Source organism: Leptinotarsa decemlineata, unplaced genomic scaffold, assembly GCF_025532065.1.
Source record: "Leptinotarsa decemlineata unplaced genomic scaffold, Ldec_3_MD MMD2_P_RNA_scaffold_4, whole genome shotgun sequence".
Taxonomy (NCBI): Eukaryota; Metazoa; Arthropoda; class Insecta; order Coleoptera; family Chrysomelidae; genus Leptinotarsa; species Leptinotarsa decemlineata.
This window is the reverse complement of record NW_027412531.1, coordinates 4,343,857-4,364,607: the sequence shown is the minus strand read 5'-3', so window position 1 is coordinate 4,364,607 and position 20,751 is coordinate 4,343,857. Positions and strand designations below refer to the sequence as shown.

The 20,751-nt window shown below is 33.8% G+C and overlaps 1 protein-coding gene across 2 annotated transcripts in view; it reads left to right on the top strand.

Moving 5' to 3' along the window:
• LOC141487575 (protein twisted gastrulation) overlaps window positions 1-20,229 on the top strand; it is a 46,189-nt gene extending 25,960 nt beyond the window's left edge. For both annotated transcript variants that reach the window (XM_074186711.1, XM_074186710.1), the window contains exons 3-5: window positions 11,004-11,204; window positions 17,517-17,721; window positions 19,900-20,229. In XM_074186711.1, coding sequence (XP_074042812.1) covers window positions 11,004-11,204; window positions 17,517-17,721; window positions 19,900-19,993 — 500 coding nt within the window. In that variant the 3' untranslated portion in view covers window positions 19,994-20,229. The remainder of the gene's footprint in view (window positions 1-11,003; window positions 11,205-17,516; window positions 17,722-19,899) is intronic.
• Window positions 20,230-20,751: the final 522 nt, after the last annotated feature.

Here is a 20,751-nt window from a genome sequence, read left to right as displayed (position 1 = left end):
AATTCTCGTCCATTGAAAGAAAAAATTTAAGCGATTTTTATTTACGGTGCGACGCGTAATTTTCACGAGACCGAAAGGATTTTCAATGCACGTTTTCCGAATCGTCCTATCTGTAGAAAATATTTGAGGGAACTTGTATCCAAATTCACAAATACTGGTAGTGTACATAACAAAAAGTCCCCAGGTCATCCGTCCATTCCGGAAGAACAGCAAGTGCAAATAATTGGTGAGATGGTAGTAAATCCTGAACAGTCTACTTATTTCGTTGCGAATGTTTGTGAGGTGTCTCCTTTTACTGTGTGGAGACTTTTGAAGAGGAATAGGTATCATCCATACAAAATAAAATGGTACACCAATTAAATGAAGATGACCCTGATCGAAGAACAGAATTTTGCGAAATCATGACGGAAACCATTGCAAGGCATCCTACCTATCTCCACAATATTTGTTTTAGTGACGAATGTACATTTTTTCAAACGGCAATGTTCACAGACAAAATTGCCGTTATTGGAGAGACACCAACCCTCACGTTTTCCGGAAAAACATACCCAGTATCCAGAAAAAATTAACGTTTGGACAGGAATATTGGGAAACCATATTGACACCTTTGAACTTTTTCATGGGACTATTTGAAGCAGAAGGTGTACGAAACTGAACCTGCTTCAATACTGGATATACGGCAGAGAATAATAAATATTTGTAGAGATATTGACGTTACTGTGTTCGAAAATGTTCGGCGTGAAATATCAGAAAGGCTGTTCATATGTCAGAAAAGTTCAAGGCAACCATTTCGAGCATCTTCTGAACTGACATCAAGCTTATTACTTTATATTATGTAGTTAAATGTCAAAGTATTCAGGCAATTATTCAAAGTTCCGCCATTTTGTAGTAGTTGAAGATATTAGCAGTCTAGGGTTGTGAAGTATTCATCAGGATCTTCAAAATGATGTGTCACAAGACCCCCTTTTCCATTGAATTTTTTTTTCCCAGATGGCGCCCAGTCGCATCTTCAAAGCTTGATCTGTCAATTTCACTTCAAAATAAAGTATTTATGCATTAATTTAATACACGTACCTTCTTATCCTGCAGTGGAATTCTTCATTCATTTAGTGTAGTATGATCTTAAGCCCTTTACTTTGTACAATATTCCAAGAAAGAAAAATTGATGTTATTTTTTTACCAAAGTTGGCGCTGAGGCCTTATCCCCCAAAGCCCCGTTACATTCGGGAAGGCGCGCCAGCATTATCAACCAACGACCACTCCCCACACCGTGGGGTAAGTGATCATTTGGTATGAAAATCATGTGCCCTGAGTAAGCGCAGTGAGCCAAGAATGACAGTTTTCTGCATTTGTCCGGCTAAGATTTCTGCGGCAAAACGGAGCGATTTTGAGATTCGAGAGTAGATAGGGCATCATTCCCCTAAAGACTTCAATAATCAGGACAACACTTTTGACAGAGTGGTCTGGATAGAATCTGCGGAGCTCGAAGAGATAAATCTCGATATTTCATCTGTTTTTCCTCCTTTTTTCAGACGATGGAGCTGAAAACTTCACGACAAATATCGTCTTGCTCTGGTGGTCGAAAAGGACTACATCAGGCTTACTAGCTTGTATGAGCCTGAGGGTGAGGAACGAATAGTTCCAATATATTCGGCACATTTCGTTCCCCACAACGGATTCAATATCCCCCGGAGCGTAGGGTAACACCGGTGCCTCGTCAATACCGTAAGAGAGCCGTAGATCGTAATATAGCACTCTTAGGGCCGCGTTATGTCGATTGATATAGGCCGAGACCACATATGCTGGACATGCTGATAGCAAGTGCATTAGGGTCTCGGGCGTCTCGCGGCAGGCCCTGTACCTTGTGTCAGGAACCTCTTTACCCATCATGCGACTGCAATAGACTAAGGTGTTGAAGACACCATCCTGGCAAGCCATGATGAACTCCTAAGTTTTCGACTTCAGCCCACTCGACCTGAGGAAAGCCAAGGTCTTCAATGTTATTGAAGAAGATCTCATGCATTGGCTTATCCTTGTGTTTCCACAGAAGTGAGGTGATCTCTGCGGCATTTATATGAGCTTTTTGCTGAACGGGTTCTATACTATAACAATTTTCAATTGAAGGTTGTAATGAGATCATTATATTACCTTTGTCCTAATGGATTCGAGGGTTGGCGCTTTATTCTCAAAAAAGAAATAATGAATGGTATAGCGTACAAAATTTTTCTGGTACTCGTCCAATTAAATTTTTTTTCTACCAAGACAATGTACTTTTGGAGCTTGCACAATCCCAGCCACCTTTTTTTACGTACAATGCGTTCAATTGTCGACACGGATATTCCCGTTAAAAATGAACACTGGGCTACAGCTTCCACTGTACGGAGTGTATTTTTTAAATTTTCGTACACTCTACAGACAATCTGTTTTTCTTCTAACGACATAAACTTCCGCTTTCTTTGTACAACCTGCAAAAAAAATAATAAAATTCAATAATATTATTCAGCTATTTGTCAGTTGTTTACTTACCTCAAAAACTATTTAAGAGTTGATGTATTTTGAAAAACACTTTATTGTGAGATTTTCACTAGAACAGATTAACAAATTCGTAACACGTGTTTCGCTGCACAGTAGCTTTTTCAAGCGTGTTCACTAACAAACTGAATTCTACATACATTGTGATTTATATATACTTTTTGAAATATTACTATCTACCTAGAAACTAATAATATTCTAGAAACTAATTAATGACAGTTATACCCGAGTTTAACGAACATTTATACCTGAGTTTAATGACTAGGTAAACTAATTATCTCACAATAAAGTGTGAATGTGATGAAAATCTATGATAATGTATTTTGAAAAACAAAACAAGTATCGACCAACTCTATCTTATATATTGAAGTTAATAAATATAACAGTCTATTCAATAAATATAATAAAATATATTTAATAAATACAAAACAAAGTCACCTTCACAAGAAACAGAACACACTTCGCCTATGCAGATAAGGACGCTTGATAATGAAGAAAACGAATGACTAGTTGTGGCATTTTAAGGACGCAAATATAATAGACCTGCGAAATGTTGATCAATTTACCGATGTTTCAAAGTATTTAAGAACTGGTTCACCTACTCGCTCGTACATTCTATCGATATGCAGAAGCTATCTTGTTACGGGGGGCAAATTTTATGGAATCATCTTACTTTCCAATTATTTACAATGGTGATGCATAGACAATAAAAATGACCCCGGTAAGAATTTAGTTCCAACATTTAACAGTGTTGCTGTTAGCTCTCAGTTCAATTTGTATATGAGTTACCTTCAAATGAAAATTGTTATACTGTAACTCGGTGACAGAGTTGTGGTCACCTCGTTCAGTGTCGAAAACTAAACCGAGTTCATCAGCTGCTCGGGCAGCTGCCCTAAAGAGCAATGCTCCAATTCCTGCTCTCTCATGGTCACGGACCATTCAGAGAAGGGGATTCGAACTCCTGACGACTTTACAGCTGCAAAGAGAATTATTATTATTATTATTATTATTAGAACTCTAAACTTTTTAGTTCACCCAGTTGAGTCACTGCGTGAATTGAAAGTATTTTTTACAAAGAAAAATATCCTATTCATCAGTAATTTGAAAAAATACAATTATTTTCCACCTGCACAAAAAGAAGAATTGGGATTCCCGTTCCCTACTTCTAGTTGTCAACACTTGCCAAATTTATTCGAGCCCTATTTTTTTTCTCGATTGTACTTCCTGATAAAAGTAAGTAGTGGACAGTTACCATCTCTCTTATCATTCGCGCATCTAAGAAACACAGCTAGATTTGCCAATGTGTATTTACAGAAGACCAACTCACAAGAATCAGTGTGAATTATGAATTCAACCACAACCAAACTACCAAGAGAGAGTAATCATTGCGGCATATTTTCTTTGCCCTTTTTTATCACGCTTTTATTAGCTTCACCTGTATGTACGTATGTATGTTTGTTTGTTTATTTGTTTGTAACTCTCCTTTTCATTTCATATTTATTTCCGTTTCAATGCTCGGGATCTGTATTTGATCTGTATTTGACAGAATTATCGATATTATTGTTTGATCTATTCGCGGACAGATGGCGCTGTCCGTAACTCCTTGATATAATTCGAACTCACTCTACATGTATTCCTTCATTTGAAAAAAGTATATATTTTTTCATTAACACGCGTGCCTGCTGCCTTGGCTTGGTAGCTGATTTTCAAGCTCCCTCTCCGGAATCGGAAAATATCAATGATCATTTTTCTAAACAATATACGGCTGATTGATCCCAAAGTTTAGTTGAAATGAATATAGTTTAAAAAGACTAAAAAACATGTTTTTTTAGCATACGAAACTAAAAAATTAAAAATAAATATAGTCTAAAAAACAAAAAAAAACACGCTTTTAAAGAACGTCGAACTAAACAGTTAAAAATACTTTTTTTTAAAATCAGCTTAAAACAATAACGAACGAAAAATACTAGTATTATTGTGAAAAGAGCGATGGCCCTTGATATACAAAAAATATGGCACAAAGTGCCCACGCTTTTTAAACAATAATAATAGTATTTTTCGTTCGTTATTGTTTAAAGCTCATTTTTAAAAAATCATTTTTAACTTTTCAGTTCGATGTTCTCTAAAGGCGTGTTTTTTAGTTTTTTAAAACTATATTTCAAATATACTCAAACTCAAAAAGTCCATAGGATAATTTTACAACAATATCAATGGATTTAGCTTCTTCTCTCTCTCTCTCTCTCTCTCTCTCTCTCTCTCTCAGTTAAAATATTAAGCCCACATTGACCATGATACGGGATGATAGCTGAATGACCAGCCCCGTTAGCCAAAGGAACAGATGAAAATCGACTCGACAGTAATTTTTCCTTCAACATAATATTGTCGGCTTGTTGGAAACTGCATCAACGGCGTCTTTAGTACTTTATCTCTTTGGAAACGTTGAAAAAGACATTGCTAGGACTATAGTTGTATTTATGAATTGACAGCCAATTTTTTTTAACGTTGACTGATACAAAAAAATGTTCGCTCGAACGTTTTAGAAAATGCTTATTCAAGAAACATTTTATTGTGATATTTTCACTAAACAGTTTTACAAAAACGCAACATGGGTTTCGCTATACAATAGCTTCTTCAGGCGTCTGAAGTTTTTCTTAAATACGTTATGCATTTTCACCAAGTATTGGCCGATTCTAGAACATATATTAGAAGCTGCTCTCCAGGAAAATTCAGCCGGTTTTTTCAACCCATTGTCCTCTTTAGTCCTGGACAATTCGAAGTTCAAACAATGTGAACTTTCACGACTATGAGGTCAACCTGAGCACTTTCACAACTATTTCATCGCCTTTGATGATGCTTACCGCAGTAGAAGGCGAAACTTCAAGCATAGAAAATTGCAGACCACAACCAACAAACCCGGAAAGTAGCTTTAACAAAATTAGAAATTGTATATAGTGGTTTCCCTTTTATGGAAATTTCCAATATTTCTCGAGTCTGGGTCTGGTCTTCTAATTCCACAGTCATCTTATTCAAGAGTTCAAATGAAAGCAACCTTTTATTAGCAAATCAGAAAGTGATCTTGATCGCTTCAAGTTAATTCGATAAAAAATGTATTAGAGCTGAGCAGGTTAATTGCATTTTTTATAACCCAATATTTTGGTACTATCCCAGATGAAAGCCAATTTAGAATATGGATATCGTTATGAAATTCAATAAAGTAGTTTAAAACCTGTATACTTGTTTAAAATTTCAACGTCGTATCTAGTTGCACAATGTTGATCGAATGTGATTAGACTGTTGATATTACATCAATATCATTTAAAACGAAATATTGTTGATTGTTTTAATTTACATGTATTATTCATTAGAAATTTTGCAGGCGATAATCAACAACCATAAATAGACCTGTTTTTATTTCTCAAGGACAGACTGTATTTTCAATGAAAACTATTTGAGGAAACAACTATTAGGGCCTTGATTAACCTGTTGCTGAATATACCAACTTCTCTTCTCAACGAAATGTTGGGAAGCGTGCAAACTACAATATCAGAAGCAATACAATAAACATCGTCATCAATATGCTTGAATCGGCTCCAGAAAAAAGCCAGTCCTTAATTTGACCACCAAATTTTCAATTTTTGCCAGTTTGATTTGGCGTTTATTTTAACTAGAACCGACATTTGAACAATCCTTATTCAAACTATTTTCCACTCTCAACTTAAGCTTATTATACTTGGCAAACAACTCATCAGCTTTGGCTACTACTTTGTTCACATCCATGGCTCTGAAATCAGTATACAGGAAAAGTTCCACCATCTGTCTATTCAAATCATTCAGCATCTCAATTTTCTAATCCAAAAGGTATAGATTCCCTTGTATTGCTAACATATCAGGTTCTGTTTTATTCAATTCTACCTCAATGGAATAAAAAATTCGTTGAAAAAAAGTTGTGAGGACATGGAGGGTTTTCTCAACTTTCTCTATCATTAACAGTGTCATGGTCACGATCGCCAAATGTAACAGGCACAAAACTAATCGTTGTAGACGTACTACTTTCAAAGGACAGGAGAATTAAATATATTGCCCTTGTGAGCCACACTGAGAATATTGAAGGAAGATTACTTCAATAAAATGTCCTTTACAATTGATAAATTAATATCCGATAGTTCAAAAAAAAACTGTTAACTTCATAAAATATTTCAAATGAAATATTAAACGATAATGGAGTACCCCAGGGAATTGTTTTGGGTCCCTTACTATTCATTATATATTCAAATGATATTAATATACATGTCGACTGTGAATTTATCAACCTGTTTGCAGACGATACTCTATTAGCTTGTAGTGATATAAGCCTGGATGCTGCTGTACAGAAAATGAATGTGATATTGCAAAAAGTTGAAAAATATATAAAAATTAATAAATTGAAATTGAATGTGAGTAAAACTACTGCCATGATCCTCACTTCAAAATACAAATATAAAAAAATCAATATAAACCAGATAAATATTTCTATTAATAATGAAAATATAAAAGTGAATAATACTGTAAAATACTTAGGGTTTCAACTGGACTGCAATCTCACATTTGAAGAACATTTTCAATAAATACATAATAAAATTTCGAAAAACTATATTTTTACTCTAGAATTTCAAAGCATATGTCTTTAAACACAAAGATATTAGTCTATAAAACAATTATACAACCACACTTTGATTATTGTGCTTCGATTTTATACTCTTTCAATTTGAACAAACAGGCACAACTACAAAAACTACAAAATAGAGGAATGAGAATTATATTGAGAGGAAACCGATATACTACCATAATTACAATGTTAAAAACCCTAAATTGGCTTTCGGTATCCCAGAGACTTTTATACCAGACAATGATATTTGTGCATAAAATTGTTAATGATTTAACTGGAACATATCTTAAAAAATCTATTTGTTTTAATTATGATATTCACAAATATTACACTAGACATAATCTTGACATACATATACATAGAACTAATACCAAAATCAGTATGAACTCAGTATATGTCAAAGGTTTTGATACATACAACAAATTGTCTCATTCAATTAAATCAGCTTCAACTTTAAAAAGGTTTAAAACTGATCTACTGCATCATATTTATAACAAATGTAACTGAAGTTATTACTAATAAGATCATAAGTCATGAGTTTTGGAATATTAATCAATTATTTGTTAGCTATGATTTTGTTGTTGTATATTAGGAATGTATCCTACTTACGAAATAAATGTTATTAAAAAATGTTATTATTATAAAAAATCAATATACAGAGTCAGACCAATTTTTGAAAAAGGTAATGTGTACCACGAACTGAATTTAAAGAAAATGAATAACTTTTGTTCTTTCTACACAACCCTTTTCTATCGTAACTGACAAATCTTTGAACGCTTTTCAAAAAATATTTTCAGAATCGCTCTTGAAAGTGTGAAGAATCAATTATTTGAAATGAATTTCAAGTATTTATTATCCTTGCGCCTATTTACTTTTTTTACCTTCTATTGTCTTGTTTTCAATATGTAGAATTATTTCCGGATAGCTTTAACATATATAGAATGGATCGCAATTTTTAACGCACTTCCTTAACAAGAGGTGGAGGTGTCCTTATTGGAGTACATGAAGACTTTATTTCTTCAGAAATTAATCTGTTGGATTCTAACTTTCCCACTCTCAAACTGTTTGATGTTGTTGGTGTTAAAATAACATATTCACATAAAAATATTTATGTACTAAACGTTTACATACCTCCTCAGACTCCCCTAGCTGAGTTTGAACAACTCTTTGAAGCTCTGGAATTACTACAGTACATTACCCAATATGGGACCCCTAAATACAGGACTTTTCATGATGAGCGTTAATTAGCCGTTTCTGACAAACTATTCAACGGATCAACCTGAAAATTCCACAGTATGCATAAGTCAATATGAACTACACGCCTAAAATATTTTAGACGAAGCGGCGTTGTCGCTTCTACTATAAAGTAGCGGCTTCTTTGATTTTTCAAATGGAACACCCCGTATATAATATCATATTATGATTCATTATCACTTTGTCAATAAATTCATATACTATTTCCCTATACCTATCTATTACCGTTTAGAAGATATAAATTAATTTCGACATTTTTTTACCAAACATGAACTTTTATAAATGCTGATAATCTTGAACTCTCTTGCATTAAAACGATCAAATTTGAAATGGAGTGGAATGATACTATGAGGATCTTCATTCCGAGTCATATTTTCATTTGCCTCATACAGGGTCTTCAAAAAATGCAGATACTTTTGATCTCATGAATAAATGAGTGGAACTCAATTTTTTCTAATGGAACACCCTGTGTATTTCAACATTTTTGAGCTCTACATCCAATTTTAGATTAACTTTGTTCAGATAATACTATTTCTATTTTGAACCGTTTTCGAGATAAACTGTTTCAAACGGAAACTGACGTGGTTTTCTTGCTCGTTTTTTGAATTCATCACTTATTTTGGATATTCAACTTTTTTTTTATACTTAGTAATATTTCTTTTTGATCCAGTTTTTTAACTGTCTCAGATCAGTCAATTCGAAATTGGTATGTACCTACCTAAGAAAAAGTTACAATTTGTATACATTGAGGTATTGATCTCTAACGTACAACAGTACACATTAATATTTTTTAATAGTGTGCTTTGGAAAAATAAATAAACCAATTATTTAACGTCAGACTTTCGTTGGTGGTTTTGACTGATTGTGATAGCTACCAATTATAATAGAATAATGTCAAGATTAGGTTACAGTAATGAAGATTTCTTGAATTTATTAATAATTTATGGTGAGTACAATAGAATTGCAAGTAGAACATGCCGAGTATTTCATAACAGATATCCACAACTTCCGAAGCCGAATAATAATGTGATGAATCGACTACTAAAAAACTGTAGGTTGAATGGAACCTTCCGTCCAAAAATCATTCGTAAGAAGACTAAAGTGGATGATGATGACAATAGTATAACAGTTTTGGGATACTTTCATGCATTTCCAAATGCTTCTCTGCACGAGGCTGAAAGGGAGATAGGTATACCCTACGTGACAATTTGTCGAATTCTTAATAAGCATAAATGGCATCCCTATAAGTTCTACTGTGTCCAACATTTGAAAGAGACTGATTTACCTCGTAGAGTGGAATTCTTTGAATGGTTACTTGTCAAAACTCAAGAGGATGAACATTTCCTTGACAATATCATATGGACAGATGAGGCCAAGTTCACAAAAAATGGAGTTTTCAATAGACACAACAGTCATTATTGGGCGCCAGAAAATCCCCATGTTGTCCGCCAAAGGGGTTTTCAAGAAAGATGGCAATTCAATGTATTTTGTGCCATAAAGAATGAGTCAATTTTTTATATCGAGTTTTATGATGATAATTTGAATGCTACAAAATATGAAGATTTACTGAGGAATGGAATTCAAATGATTTTAAATAATAGACCAGGAAGATAACGTGTATGGTACCAAATGGATGGTGATCCACCCCATAATTCTCATTCAGTCAGCGAAGCTTTAACCGAAATCTTCAAAGACAGATGGATTGGTAATAATGGACCTTTTCGTTGGCCTCCTAGAACACCAGATGGCAATCCATTAGATTATTTCGTGTGGGGTTAATTGCACGTAACATTAGTGATTTCAAAGAAACTTCGACCTTGAAAACTTTATTCTATGCTTTCATAAGATCAAAGTTAGAATACGCGTCAGTTGTGTGGAGCCCCGTTTATCAATATCATATTGATAGAATAGAAGCAATTCAACGACGATTTTTAAAACTACTAAGCCTAAAAACAGATGGTATTTATCCTCCAATAGGAACAACCCACTCTGAATTGCTACAAAAGCGTGAATATTATAGTGTTTAACCTATAAAATTATCAAAAGCATAGTTGACTGCCCAACATTACTGGAAGAGTTATTTGTATTCCTAGAATCTGTTCCAGACACCCGAGTACTTTCTATATAAAAACATCTCGCACAAATGTTCTGGAGAATTATCCGATCCATACCATGTGTAAAGTGACAAACTCTGTTAGCGATAATTTAGATATATTTAGTTGCAAATTGTCAGATATAAAATCCCACTTCCTAAAATAATTGTGTTGTCACCTATAATGAATATAAAATGTGTAGTCTTTATAATCACTTGTTTATAGTGTTTGTAGACTTTACAGTCACTTGTTTGTGATGTATTTATTATACTCTGTTATTTCCTGCTCTGTGATTGGGCTATGTCCTGTAGAGTATTGTATTACAAATAAATAAATAAATGCTATGTTATTTGTGAAAGTAAAGAATGTAAATAATTCTCAATCCAAATATTTTTATGAAAATGTCGTTTGAGTAAATACATAAAAACCACAGTGATATCACTTTTTCGGGATAAATTGAAGTTGATTTTTGATTTCAGATATGTGTCCCAAACCAAACGAAACAAGCACTACTTTAAGCAGAAAGTCTCACATTGAAGATTTTAGTGAAGGAGTTCCAGCGCTGTTTTCTGTTCTGACAGAATTACCAGATGTTTTGGAAAGGTGGGATACCAAAACTTTTCCTGTTGATATTGAATATACGAATTATGCTCCGAAGAAAGAAATTAAAATTAAAATGCGTAAGTAAGTCAAGTGACAAAAAGTAGATGAAATACAACTATTTTGTTTTATGTCAATATGAAAGCATGAGAAAAAAACTTTGTGAAAATTTTACAATTACTGTTCCTATTAGGTATCACTCGTTAAGAAGTAAGACCTCGTTAATCCTTAGTTGACATAAATTTAGACTTGAGGTTTATTGATTTTATGAAAATGAGAGCTGGTAACGGAAAAAACTTTTTGACCAACTTTTTAACCAATATAGCTAATAAAGGACAATTAATCTGTTACTTGTATGAGACAAACAAAGATGACATATTTCAGAGGCGTGCTGTTCTGTTTACTTATGTTTCGAGTTCCGAGACATTCTGTAACATATGACATTTTGTGCACCTAACCTATCTTCCTCTATATAAATAAATAACAAAACAACTGTTGTTTATGTGGCTCGTGGGGGTGGTATTGAACTATAATTTATATTTTGCCTTAATTGTTGATTTATAAAGATAATTTTCCTTTTTTTTAAGTAGAATATCTAGGTACGTATAAATTATTTCAACTTGATATTAGGCGCTTTTGCCAATATGTGAATTAGAAACAAATCCCTTTAAAAATTTAAACCCAACAACATTTGAAACATCAATTTGAATACTTTTCGAAGTGAATTTGAAAAACTCATGAATTAAACTCAACTTTATTTTGTTCAAACTTGCATTTGCTGTAATAACCCAAATTGAGGAACATTCCCCATTCAATAGCGTACATTTCCGCTTGAAATACAGTCGCATAGGTTCTTAGGCAGGCTGATATGTCTGTCCTGGGTCTGCGACTGACAACACCTGCACCAGAACACCGGAAGGTGTTTTTGATCCATGCACGTTGCTCAGATGCCAATCCTTATTTTTAGTGTGTATCGACTATAATGAGACCTCGATAATTCTCATATCGCACAAGGTATGCCTCTTTATGGTTGCCGTTTGTATGGGGATGACAGAAAAACATAATTTACTACACTATATCCAACTATCAAGCTTATCTGCTAACTTTTATATAAAACTAAAGGTGTTGAAGTGAATATGAAGAACTACACAATATTTATTAGTGTTCCCTAAAATCCAAGAACGTCTTCTTGACCATCTCATACTCACGTAGGGTAATAAATTTTCAAAGCAATTTTTTTACCAATTTTAATAGATTCTTAATATTATATTCCAAAATGGATCTCCCTACTTGTAACAACAAGCAGAATTCAAAAGCATCTACTACGTCAACAACTTTGCAACATTGATTGTGTCTGATATTTAAGACATCATTGCAAATGTTTCTTCATGAGTAATTTCGCTCCCACCTGTTGGAAATATGAGAAATGTGGTAAAGCTTCTGCAGCTAATAATGATATTTATTACACAAATGTGTAGATCATGCAAAGAACTTACTTTCGGGTTTAAACTGAAAGAAAAAGCCCTCCCGAAACAACTACCTTCACATATCTGATTCAATTCCATAACGAATGTTTGGAAAACAAACTGAATAGGAAAAAGTAATTTTCGTATAATTCAATGTTCATATGACGGTATTTGTTTCGAAAGTATTTTTTCTTTCGTGTGATTCAATGTTCACGTGAAAGTAGTTGTTTTGGGAGAGCATTTTCTTCTGATTTGTATTTGAAAGTAACTTCTATGCATGATCAATACATCTGTGTAAAGAGATTATTTCGAACTCAATTACTATCTTCCTTCCTGTGAAAGTTTTCCACAATTTTTTGTATAATTACGAAAAAGTGAAATCCAAAAAAAAATTTTCCCAATAAATTTTATAGAAATGCATAGACAATTGAATTAAACACACACACTCACTCTTTGGAGCATGATTAATTTCTGATCTAGCGGTAAAATTCTCAAATTTTCAATCGAAACAGAATTGGTTTTTAATTCAATTCAGTCAAGTTGTAAAATATCGTCCTGAATGAGTTTTTTTCATTACCAAGTTTTCTTCTCTGTTACGAACGACAGCTCTCAAAATTTTAAACTTGTATGTGGGCTTAGGTTTAACAAGATCTTACCTTTCAACATACGATTCATAGCAAGGGTCAGTTGTTACGCAGTGAACATCCATTCTCGAGAGTTGAGATAGAATCAACATTTTCCATAGTGGCTCATTCAATGAGTAGAACGAACCTCTCACTCTAACCCAGAGGCTCTCAAACTTATTTAGTCTACCGCCCACTTCGATTATTAATTATTTTCTAGCACAAATTGACATCATTAAATAATTTATACAGGTCTGTCAAGTACGCAATATCATTCTTTGAAGCGATAAGGTTTTCGTGCAATTTTTGTCTTTGTTTTCCAATAACTCTATTACAGAGTCAAATAGATTTTAAAATCGAGTCAGACAGTTACCTCTTGATAACCGACGCACTTCTGTGTGAAATAGCAATTGGTTGAAATATTCATCATTAGCAACACAAAGCTGATTAAATAATCTGTCATTTAAAGAGCTGTTTCGGATTTTATTGACTGCTTTGATGATATATTGAAGTCATTGAGAGAGGCGCTCACTCAAATTTTTCGCAACCAAATGTTGCCTATGAATAACGCAATGTACTGCGAGCACATCTGGAATTTTATTTCTTAAGTACGCTATGAAGCCTTTGTGACGTCCTGTCATAGCCGGAGCGCCATCCGTAGCAGCTGATATAATATTCTTCAGTGGATTTTTTTTCTCATCACAAAATTTTTCCAGTTTATTATATATGGTTTCTCCTTTTGTATCCGTCTCTAAATTTCTGGCAAATAGTAGTTCTTGATATATTTTCTCATTTTTAATAAACCTCACTTTTGACAACCAACAATGCTTCATTGGTTGGTAAAGTGGACTGATCTAACTGAATTGAGAATTTAGAAGTCTTCAGATGATTGCGCAATGACTTTTCAATGATTTCAGCCATCTCATCAATTCGTCTTCGCACGGAACTATTGTTCAAAGGATTTTTTCTGATATCTGCCGCTGGTTTATGGAGCACAGTAGTTATTACTTCTTTTATTTCCGGTTAAATTAAATCCTCTCCAATAGTGTGAGATTCACCTGTTTGACCAATTAGCAAGGAGATATTGTCGTCGTCTTGCTTAGAAGTCGCTGAAAAAAATTTTAGCACAGTTGGCTGAGCTGAGTGTTTCTTTTCCAGTTCTTGTAAATAAGTCCCACATTTGTCTCTTTTATCTGAATGCATTTTATTCAAATGATCTTATGGTTTCATCGCTTCATTCAAAAATGTTCTTTGACATAGAAGGCACATAAGCGAAGATAGATTTGTGGGATTTTCAATAAATCCATATTTTATATATTCCGCGCTATACTGCCGTTTCTTCTTTTTTTCTTCCGACATAATTTTGTCTTAAAAAATGCCGAAGTAAAGAATCTAGTATTAAAAACTTGCTAATGTTTTGTAATATCGTCGAATGACATTACTGGCTGGATGGCGCGCGCGCTTTTATATGAGGCAGCGGGCGGGCCTAGTACTTTCGAGAATTGAGACTATAGTAAAACCAATAATGATTGAGAGTAAAGCGCGTTGTCATATCTAAATTTTACGTTACCAGTTTATAGCAGAATCAAAATATAGTAAGCAGTAGAGTTGTAGGTTGTGGTAAATTATAGATAATACACAATACTAGTACGATTAAAAGGTATTATTTATGACAAAAATCAGTAATGAGCTTGTAATGAGTAATACTTATACATTTCCTGATTACTGATCAGTTAAAATTCATTATTTTCTGTATAGTGTTAGATATTCATTACAACTAGTGGCAACGCTGTACGCAACGATATTTCTGTCTTTGTCACTTTACCGTAACTTCCATCTCATCGTTGCAGTCCTCACTAATGTACTTGCAGCCATGAGCGTATCATTGGTTTGTGAATTATACAGCGTGAATTGTACGTTTTACAGTTAAGTTAGTCAGCAATCGACGTGTTGTGATAACAATTGGTGAAAATAATAGTGCTAATAAGTGTTTAAGCGTTACATAATTATATTTCTATACCGTTCTCAAACTACTCAAAAAATGGGAGACACGGTCGGGCCTTCCACGTCGAAAAAGGTAAAACGGTCGGAGTCTCGGTCAGTAAGAGAAAAACAAATTGTACTGCGAGTATTTCACTGTCTTGAAAGAGATCATCAGCCACCAAAAGATGACTTTGTGCATATGTGCTGTAATTCTACGTATGTACCTCCGAATAACCAACCGGGCATTTCTACATCATTAAGTTCCACAATTACAAAAGATAAATTAGTTGATATGTGCTCTGATTATACCGGTGTACCAAAATCATCGATTTACAAAATACTAAGAGAAGCAGAAATTCATGGGGACGTACAAACGCCAAAAACTAGTAGCGGACGAAAAAAAATCACAGTTGATGAAAAAGCCAAAACCAGTATACGCAGAACTATTCAGTTTCTTTTTCAGAAATGAGCTGCCCACACTACAAACAGTTCTGGAGGCACTTAGCGATCATGAATTGGTCCCAAAAATGGGTACGTAAATGAAATTTACGTACGGAAAAGTTGACAGGAAAAGAATTCTCATTGAACGTCAAGAAATAATAGCATGGAGAAGAAACTATCTAAGAAAAATTGACGAATTTCGGAAGCTCAAAAAAAAATTGTACTTCATGGACGAGACATGGGTTAACCAAGGACATACGGTAAAAAAAGTATGGCAGGATGGTTTATATAACAAGTGCACGACAAGCCTTTATTGAAGGTTTGTCAGTTGGGTTAAAACAGCCATCTGGAAAAGGTAGTCGTCTGATAGTTACGCATATAGGAAGCGACAGTGGATTTTTACCAAATGGTGAATTAATATTTAAATCTAAGAAAACAGGCGACTATCATTAAGAGATGAATGCGGAGGTGTTTGAAAAATGGTTTGAAGGCATCATTCAACTTGTGGAACCTGGGTCTGTCATCTACATGGACAATGCCCCATACCATAGTCGACATTTAGAACCATTACCGAAACAATCATGGAAAAAAGCAGCAATTCAAGAATGGTTAATTAATAAGAACATCCAATATAACAAAGATAGTTTAAGGGCAGAACTACTTCAGCTAACAAAATTACACACAGACAAATATAAAAAATTCGCAGTAGATGAAATGGCGTTAAGTCGTGGAATTACAGTTTTAAGGTTACCACCATACCACTGCGAATTAAACCCAATAGAATTAATCTGGGCGCAAGTAAAAGGATATGTGGCACGAGAAAACAGAACATTTAAATTAGTGAACGTGCAACATCACCTACAAGAAGCTATTCGAACTGTTTCTGCAGAAGACTGGAAGAAATGCATGCAGCATGTTTTAAAAGAGGAGCAAAAAACGTGGGACGATGACAACCGTATTGAACACAATATTGAACCAATTACAATTCACTTTGATGATAGCGGTAGCAACAGTGACGAATCTGAGGTTGAAGATTAGACGAAAATTTGTACATTTACATTTATATTATATTCTATTATCAAAAATTTGTAATTTGTATTTTCCAGTATCCCTGACGATGAGTTTAAGTTACTCGATAGCTTGAGAATAGTTATAAAGAGTTCACTTATCAATTGCTGCAACCCAATAGTGAAAAAAAGTTATATATATATATATATATATATATATATATATATATATATATATATATATTGTGTTTTTTATAAATATTGTTAATTTGTTTGGTACCTGCTATAATTACCACGATTATTACTCCGTTTTCATAAGGCTCACCTAATGACTACAGCGATTAGGTAAATTACGATATTGCAAAGTTTTAATGAAATAACTAAAAAATGTGTATGAATATTTTAACTAATTGTACTAAGAATTTTTCTTTCATTCCCAACCCTCTCAAAAATTAATAAGCACGCCCCCGATTTGCTGTCAAGTGGGCTTACTTCTACTCTCAATCATTATTGGTTTTAGTATAGAAACATCTCGCTTCACATTGAAGCTCACCGCCATCTATTGTACAATTTGACAACTATCGGACAGGAAATAGTTACTGTTTAGTTCCCTAGATGGCGTTACTTGGCGTTAGCCATCGCCCCCCTAAACCGCTTCAACGCCCCCAATCTTCTCTGTGCCCTTTACTGCCCCCCTATAGGCCTCCAGCGCCCACAAGGGGGCGTTATCGCCCACTTTGAGAAAGACTAATTTAGAGGAATTGAAAATGGTCTAAATCTTTGTATATGTTTGTGGTAAATCCCAAACAAATTTTCTTGTTAATTCACTTTATATATTCAAATTATTTTAATTGAATACATTTTTATTTTAGAATCTGCGGAACAGGAGGTCGTCCCAATCAAACAGGATGTTATTACTCTAAATTGTACTGTGGCATTTTGGGCACAATGCATGAGTTGGACGAAATGCCGAACTAGTTGTCAATCCATGGGTGCTTCGAGTTATAGATGGTTTCATGATGGATGTTGCGAATGTGTAGGACAATACTGTATCAATTATGGTATAAATGAGGGAAGGTAGGCTTTTTTGCAAAAAAAACCATTTAGTTTCAATAATAATTTCAAATGATGGTATGATTAATTCCATATTGGTTGAATTTCGCAACACTCTTTGGTTTACTCCATCATATATGTTTGTAATAATACAGAACACCAACGCTCCGCCTCACCAATAATTAAACTAAAATATGTTTGAAAATTGTGAAATTTATGTACCTAGTAACTATCGAAAATTTCAGAAATGAATTAGTTCTCTGAAATACTTTGTGATGCTTTCTATCTTTGAACACTCTCATCAGTATAAATACAAATTATATTTTTACTCTCAGTTAAATTTATATAGTGCATTTCTTTAATGTCCCCCCTTTTATTTTTTGAACAGGTCAACTCAAAAAATTAAAATTTGGGATTATGAAATTAATGCATGAATACTTTATTTTGAAGTGAAATTGACAGATGAAACTTTCAAGATGGCGACTGGGCCGCATCTGGGCCCAGAATATAATGTCAATATCTTCAACTACTACAAAATGGCGGAACTTTTAATAATTGCCTGAATACATTGACATTTAATCACATAACATGAGGTTATAAGCGTGAGGTCAGTTCAGAAGATGCTCGAAATGGTTGCCTTGAACTTCTTGACATATGAACAGCCTATCCGATATTTCACGCCCAACATTTTCGAACACAGTAACGTTAATATCTCTACAAATATTTATTATTATCTGCCTCATATCCAATATTGAAACAGGTTCAGTTTTCGTATACCTTCTGTTTCAAATAGTCCCATAAAAAAAGTCCAAAGGTGTCAAACCTGGCGAGCGAGCTGGCCATTCTGTAGGACCTCGACGGCCAATCAAACGACTGGGAAAAGTAGTATCCAAATAGTTTCTTACTTGTCTGGAATAATGTAGTGGTGCTCCATCTTGTTGGAATACAATATCCATATCGAATTCATTAGGATTCACTTCGACGATTTCAGTGATGAGAGGGTCAACAGTAGTTTCCAGCATATTCAAATACAGTTCCCCTGTTAAATTTTGATCAATGAATAGAGGTCCTACAATATGGTTTCCCAATATTTCTGCCCAAACGGAATTTTTTTCTGGATATTGGGTATGTGCTTTCCGGAAAACGTGAGGGATGGATTCACTCCAATGACGGCAATTTTGTCTGTGCACATTACCGCTTGAAAAAAATGTACATTCGTCACTAAAACAAATATTGTGGAGATAGGTATGATGCCTTGCAATGGTTTCCGTCATGATTTCGCAGAATTCTGTTCTTCGATCAGGTTCATCTTCAGTAAATTGGTGTACCATTTTAATTTTGTATGGATGATTCCTATTCCTCTTCAAAAGTCTCCACACAGTAGAAGGAGATACCTCTAAACATTCGCGACGGAATAAGTAGACTGTTCAGGATTTACTACCATCTCACTAATTATTTGCACTTACTGTTCTTCCGGAATGGACGGATGACCTGGGGGCTTTTTGTTATGTACACTACCGGTAGTTGTGAATTTGGATACAAGTTCCCTCAAATATTTTTTACAGATAGGACGATTCGGAAAACGTTCATTGAAAATCCTTTCGGTCTCGTGAAAATTAGGCGTGTAAATAAAAATCTCTTTAATTTCTTCTTCCAATAGACGAGAATTGACTATTTTAGATATTGTTGACGTGGTACCTTTCTACTAGTAAAACCGAAAACTAAATGAGAATATTCTAACTGACCAATGGTGTTCATTGTCGTACTGACTTTTTTTTTCGTTTTCATCAACAAAAAATAACTTAACAAACCTTAAGGGGTTGTTGGAATTGCCATATGGCAGATAAAAAGGAATATTTTTAGAAATATCGATATTAATGTGTTTGTCTTCAGGAAATTATTAAATGATTCGCCATTTTGTAGTAGGTGGAGATATTGACTTCATATTCTAGGGTTGTGAAGTATTCGTCAGTAGCTTCAAAATGATGTGTTACAAGATCCCAGTTTCAATTTAATTTTTTTTCCAGATGGCGCCTAGTCGCCATCTTGAAAGTTTCATTACATTTTTTGAGTTGACCGGTTCAAAAAATAAAATGGGGCGGCATTAAAGAAATGCACTGTATAATTCATACATTGTCACTTTCAACAAACAAGCTTTTGTTAAGAACTGAAATACTTTTAATTATAATTTTATATTCGCAGGTGCAGAGCCTGTTCTCAGGGAGAAGGTTCTCAAGAAGAAGAGCCTGAAGAGGATGACTATGATGATTATGGAGAAGATGATCTTGATGAGTAATCAATACAGAATCAATAGTTTGAAGGTATAAAGTTTTAGTCGAAATCGCTTTTTATTATTCGACCATAGTAAAGGAGACTAATGACTACATTAAAATGCTAATTCAACAAATATTTATGAAATAATTAAATTCTTTTTTAATATTGATAGAGATTGTACAGTAGAAATAGTTTATGTATATTTTTGTATAATATAATTTTTTATAATATACTTGAAATAAAGAACAACTAAGATAATTCTCAATTATATCTTCTGGTGTAAATAGAAGTGAAGTAATTCCTGTCAAATCATTCATCACTGGAATAGAATAATAGAAATTTATTCATCAATCAAAGGTTATACAAGGCATTATACATACACATACATAACACTTATCAGACTAGTCAAGAAAGAAAAGAAGGTAATCTACAAATAAGTTGTTAATCGCGAACAAACCAGAAAAATTGTACATACAATTATTGTCAGTCTTACAATTATGAGATATCACGAATTATAAAAGTCTTCAACTTTATAAAATACTTGGAGATGGTAATAACATCAGAATTTGATGCTGCGAATAACAATTTGATGAAAAAAGTTAATAAATGCCTGAAAGTCGATGGAAATGTCTTCGAACATATTTAGAAATAGTTTTTATATTTTGCATAAAAAATGCAATATTTCTGAATTTTCGCTCTTTTATGAAACATTTAGAATAAACATTTATTATTTGTTTGAAGATGGTTGACAATATTTTGTGGTTCATTTCACTAGTTCGG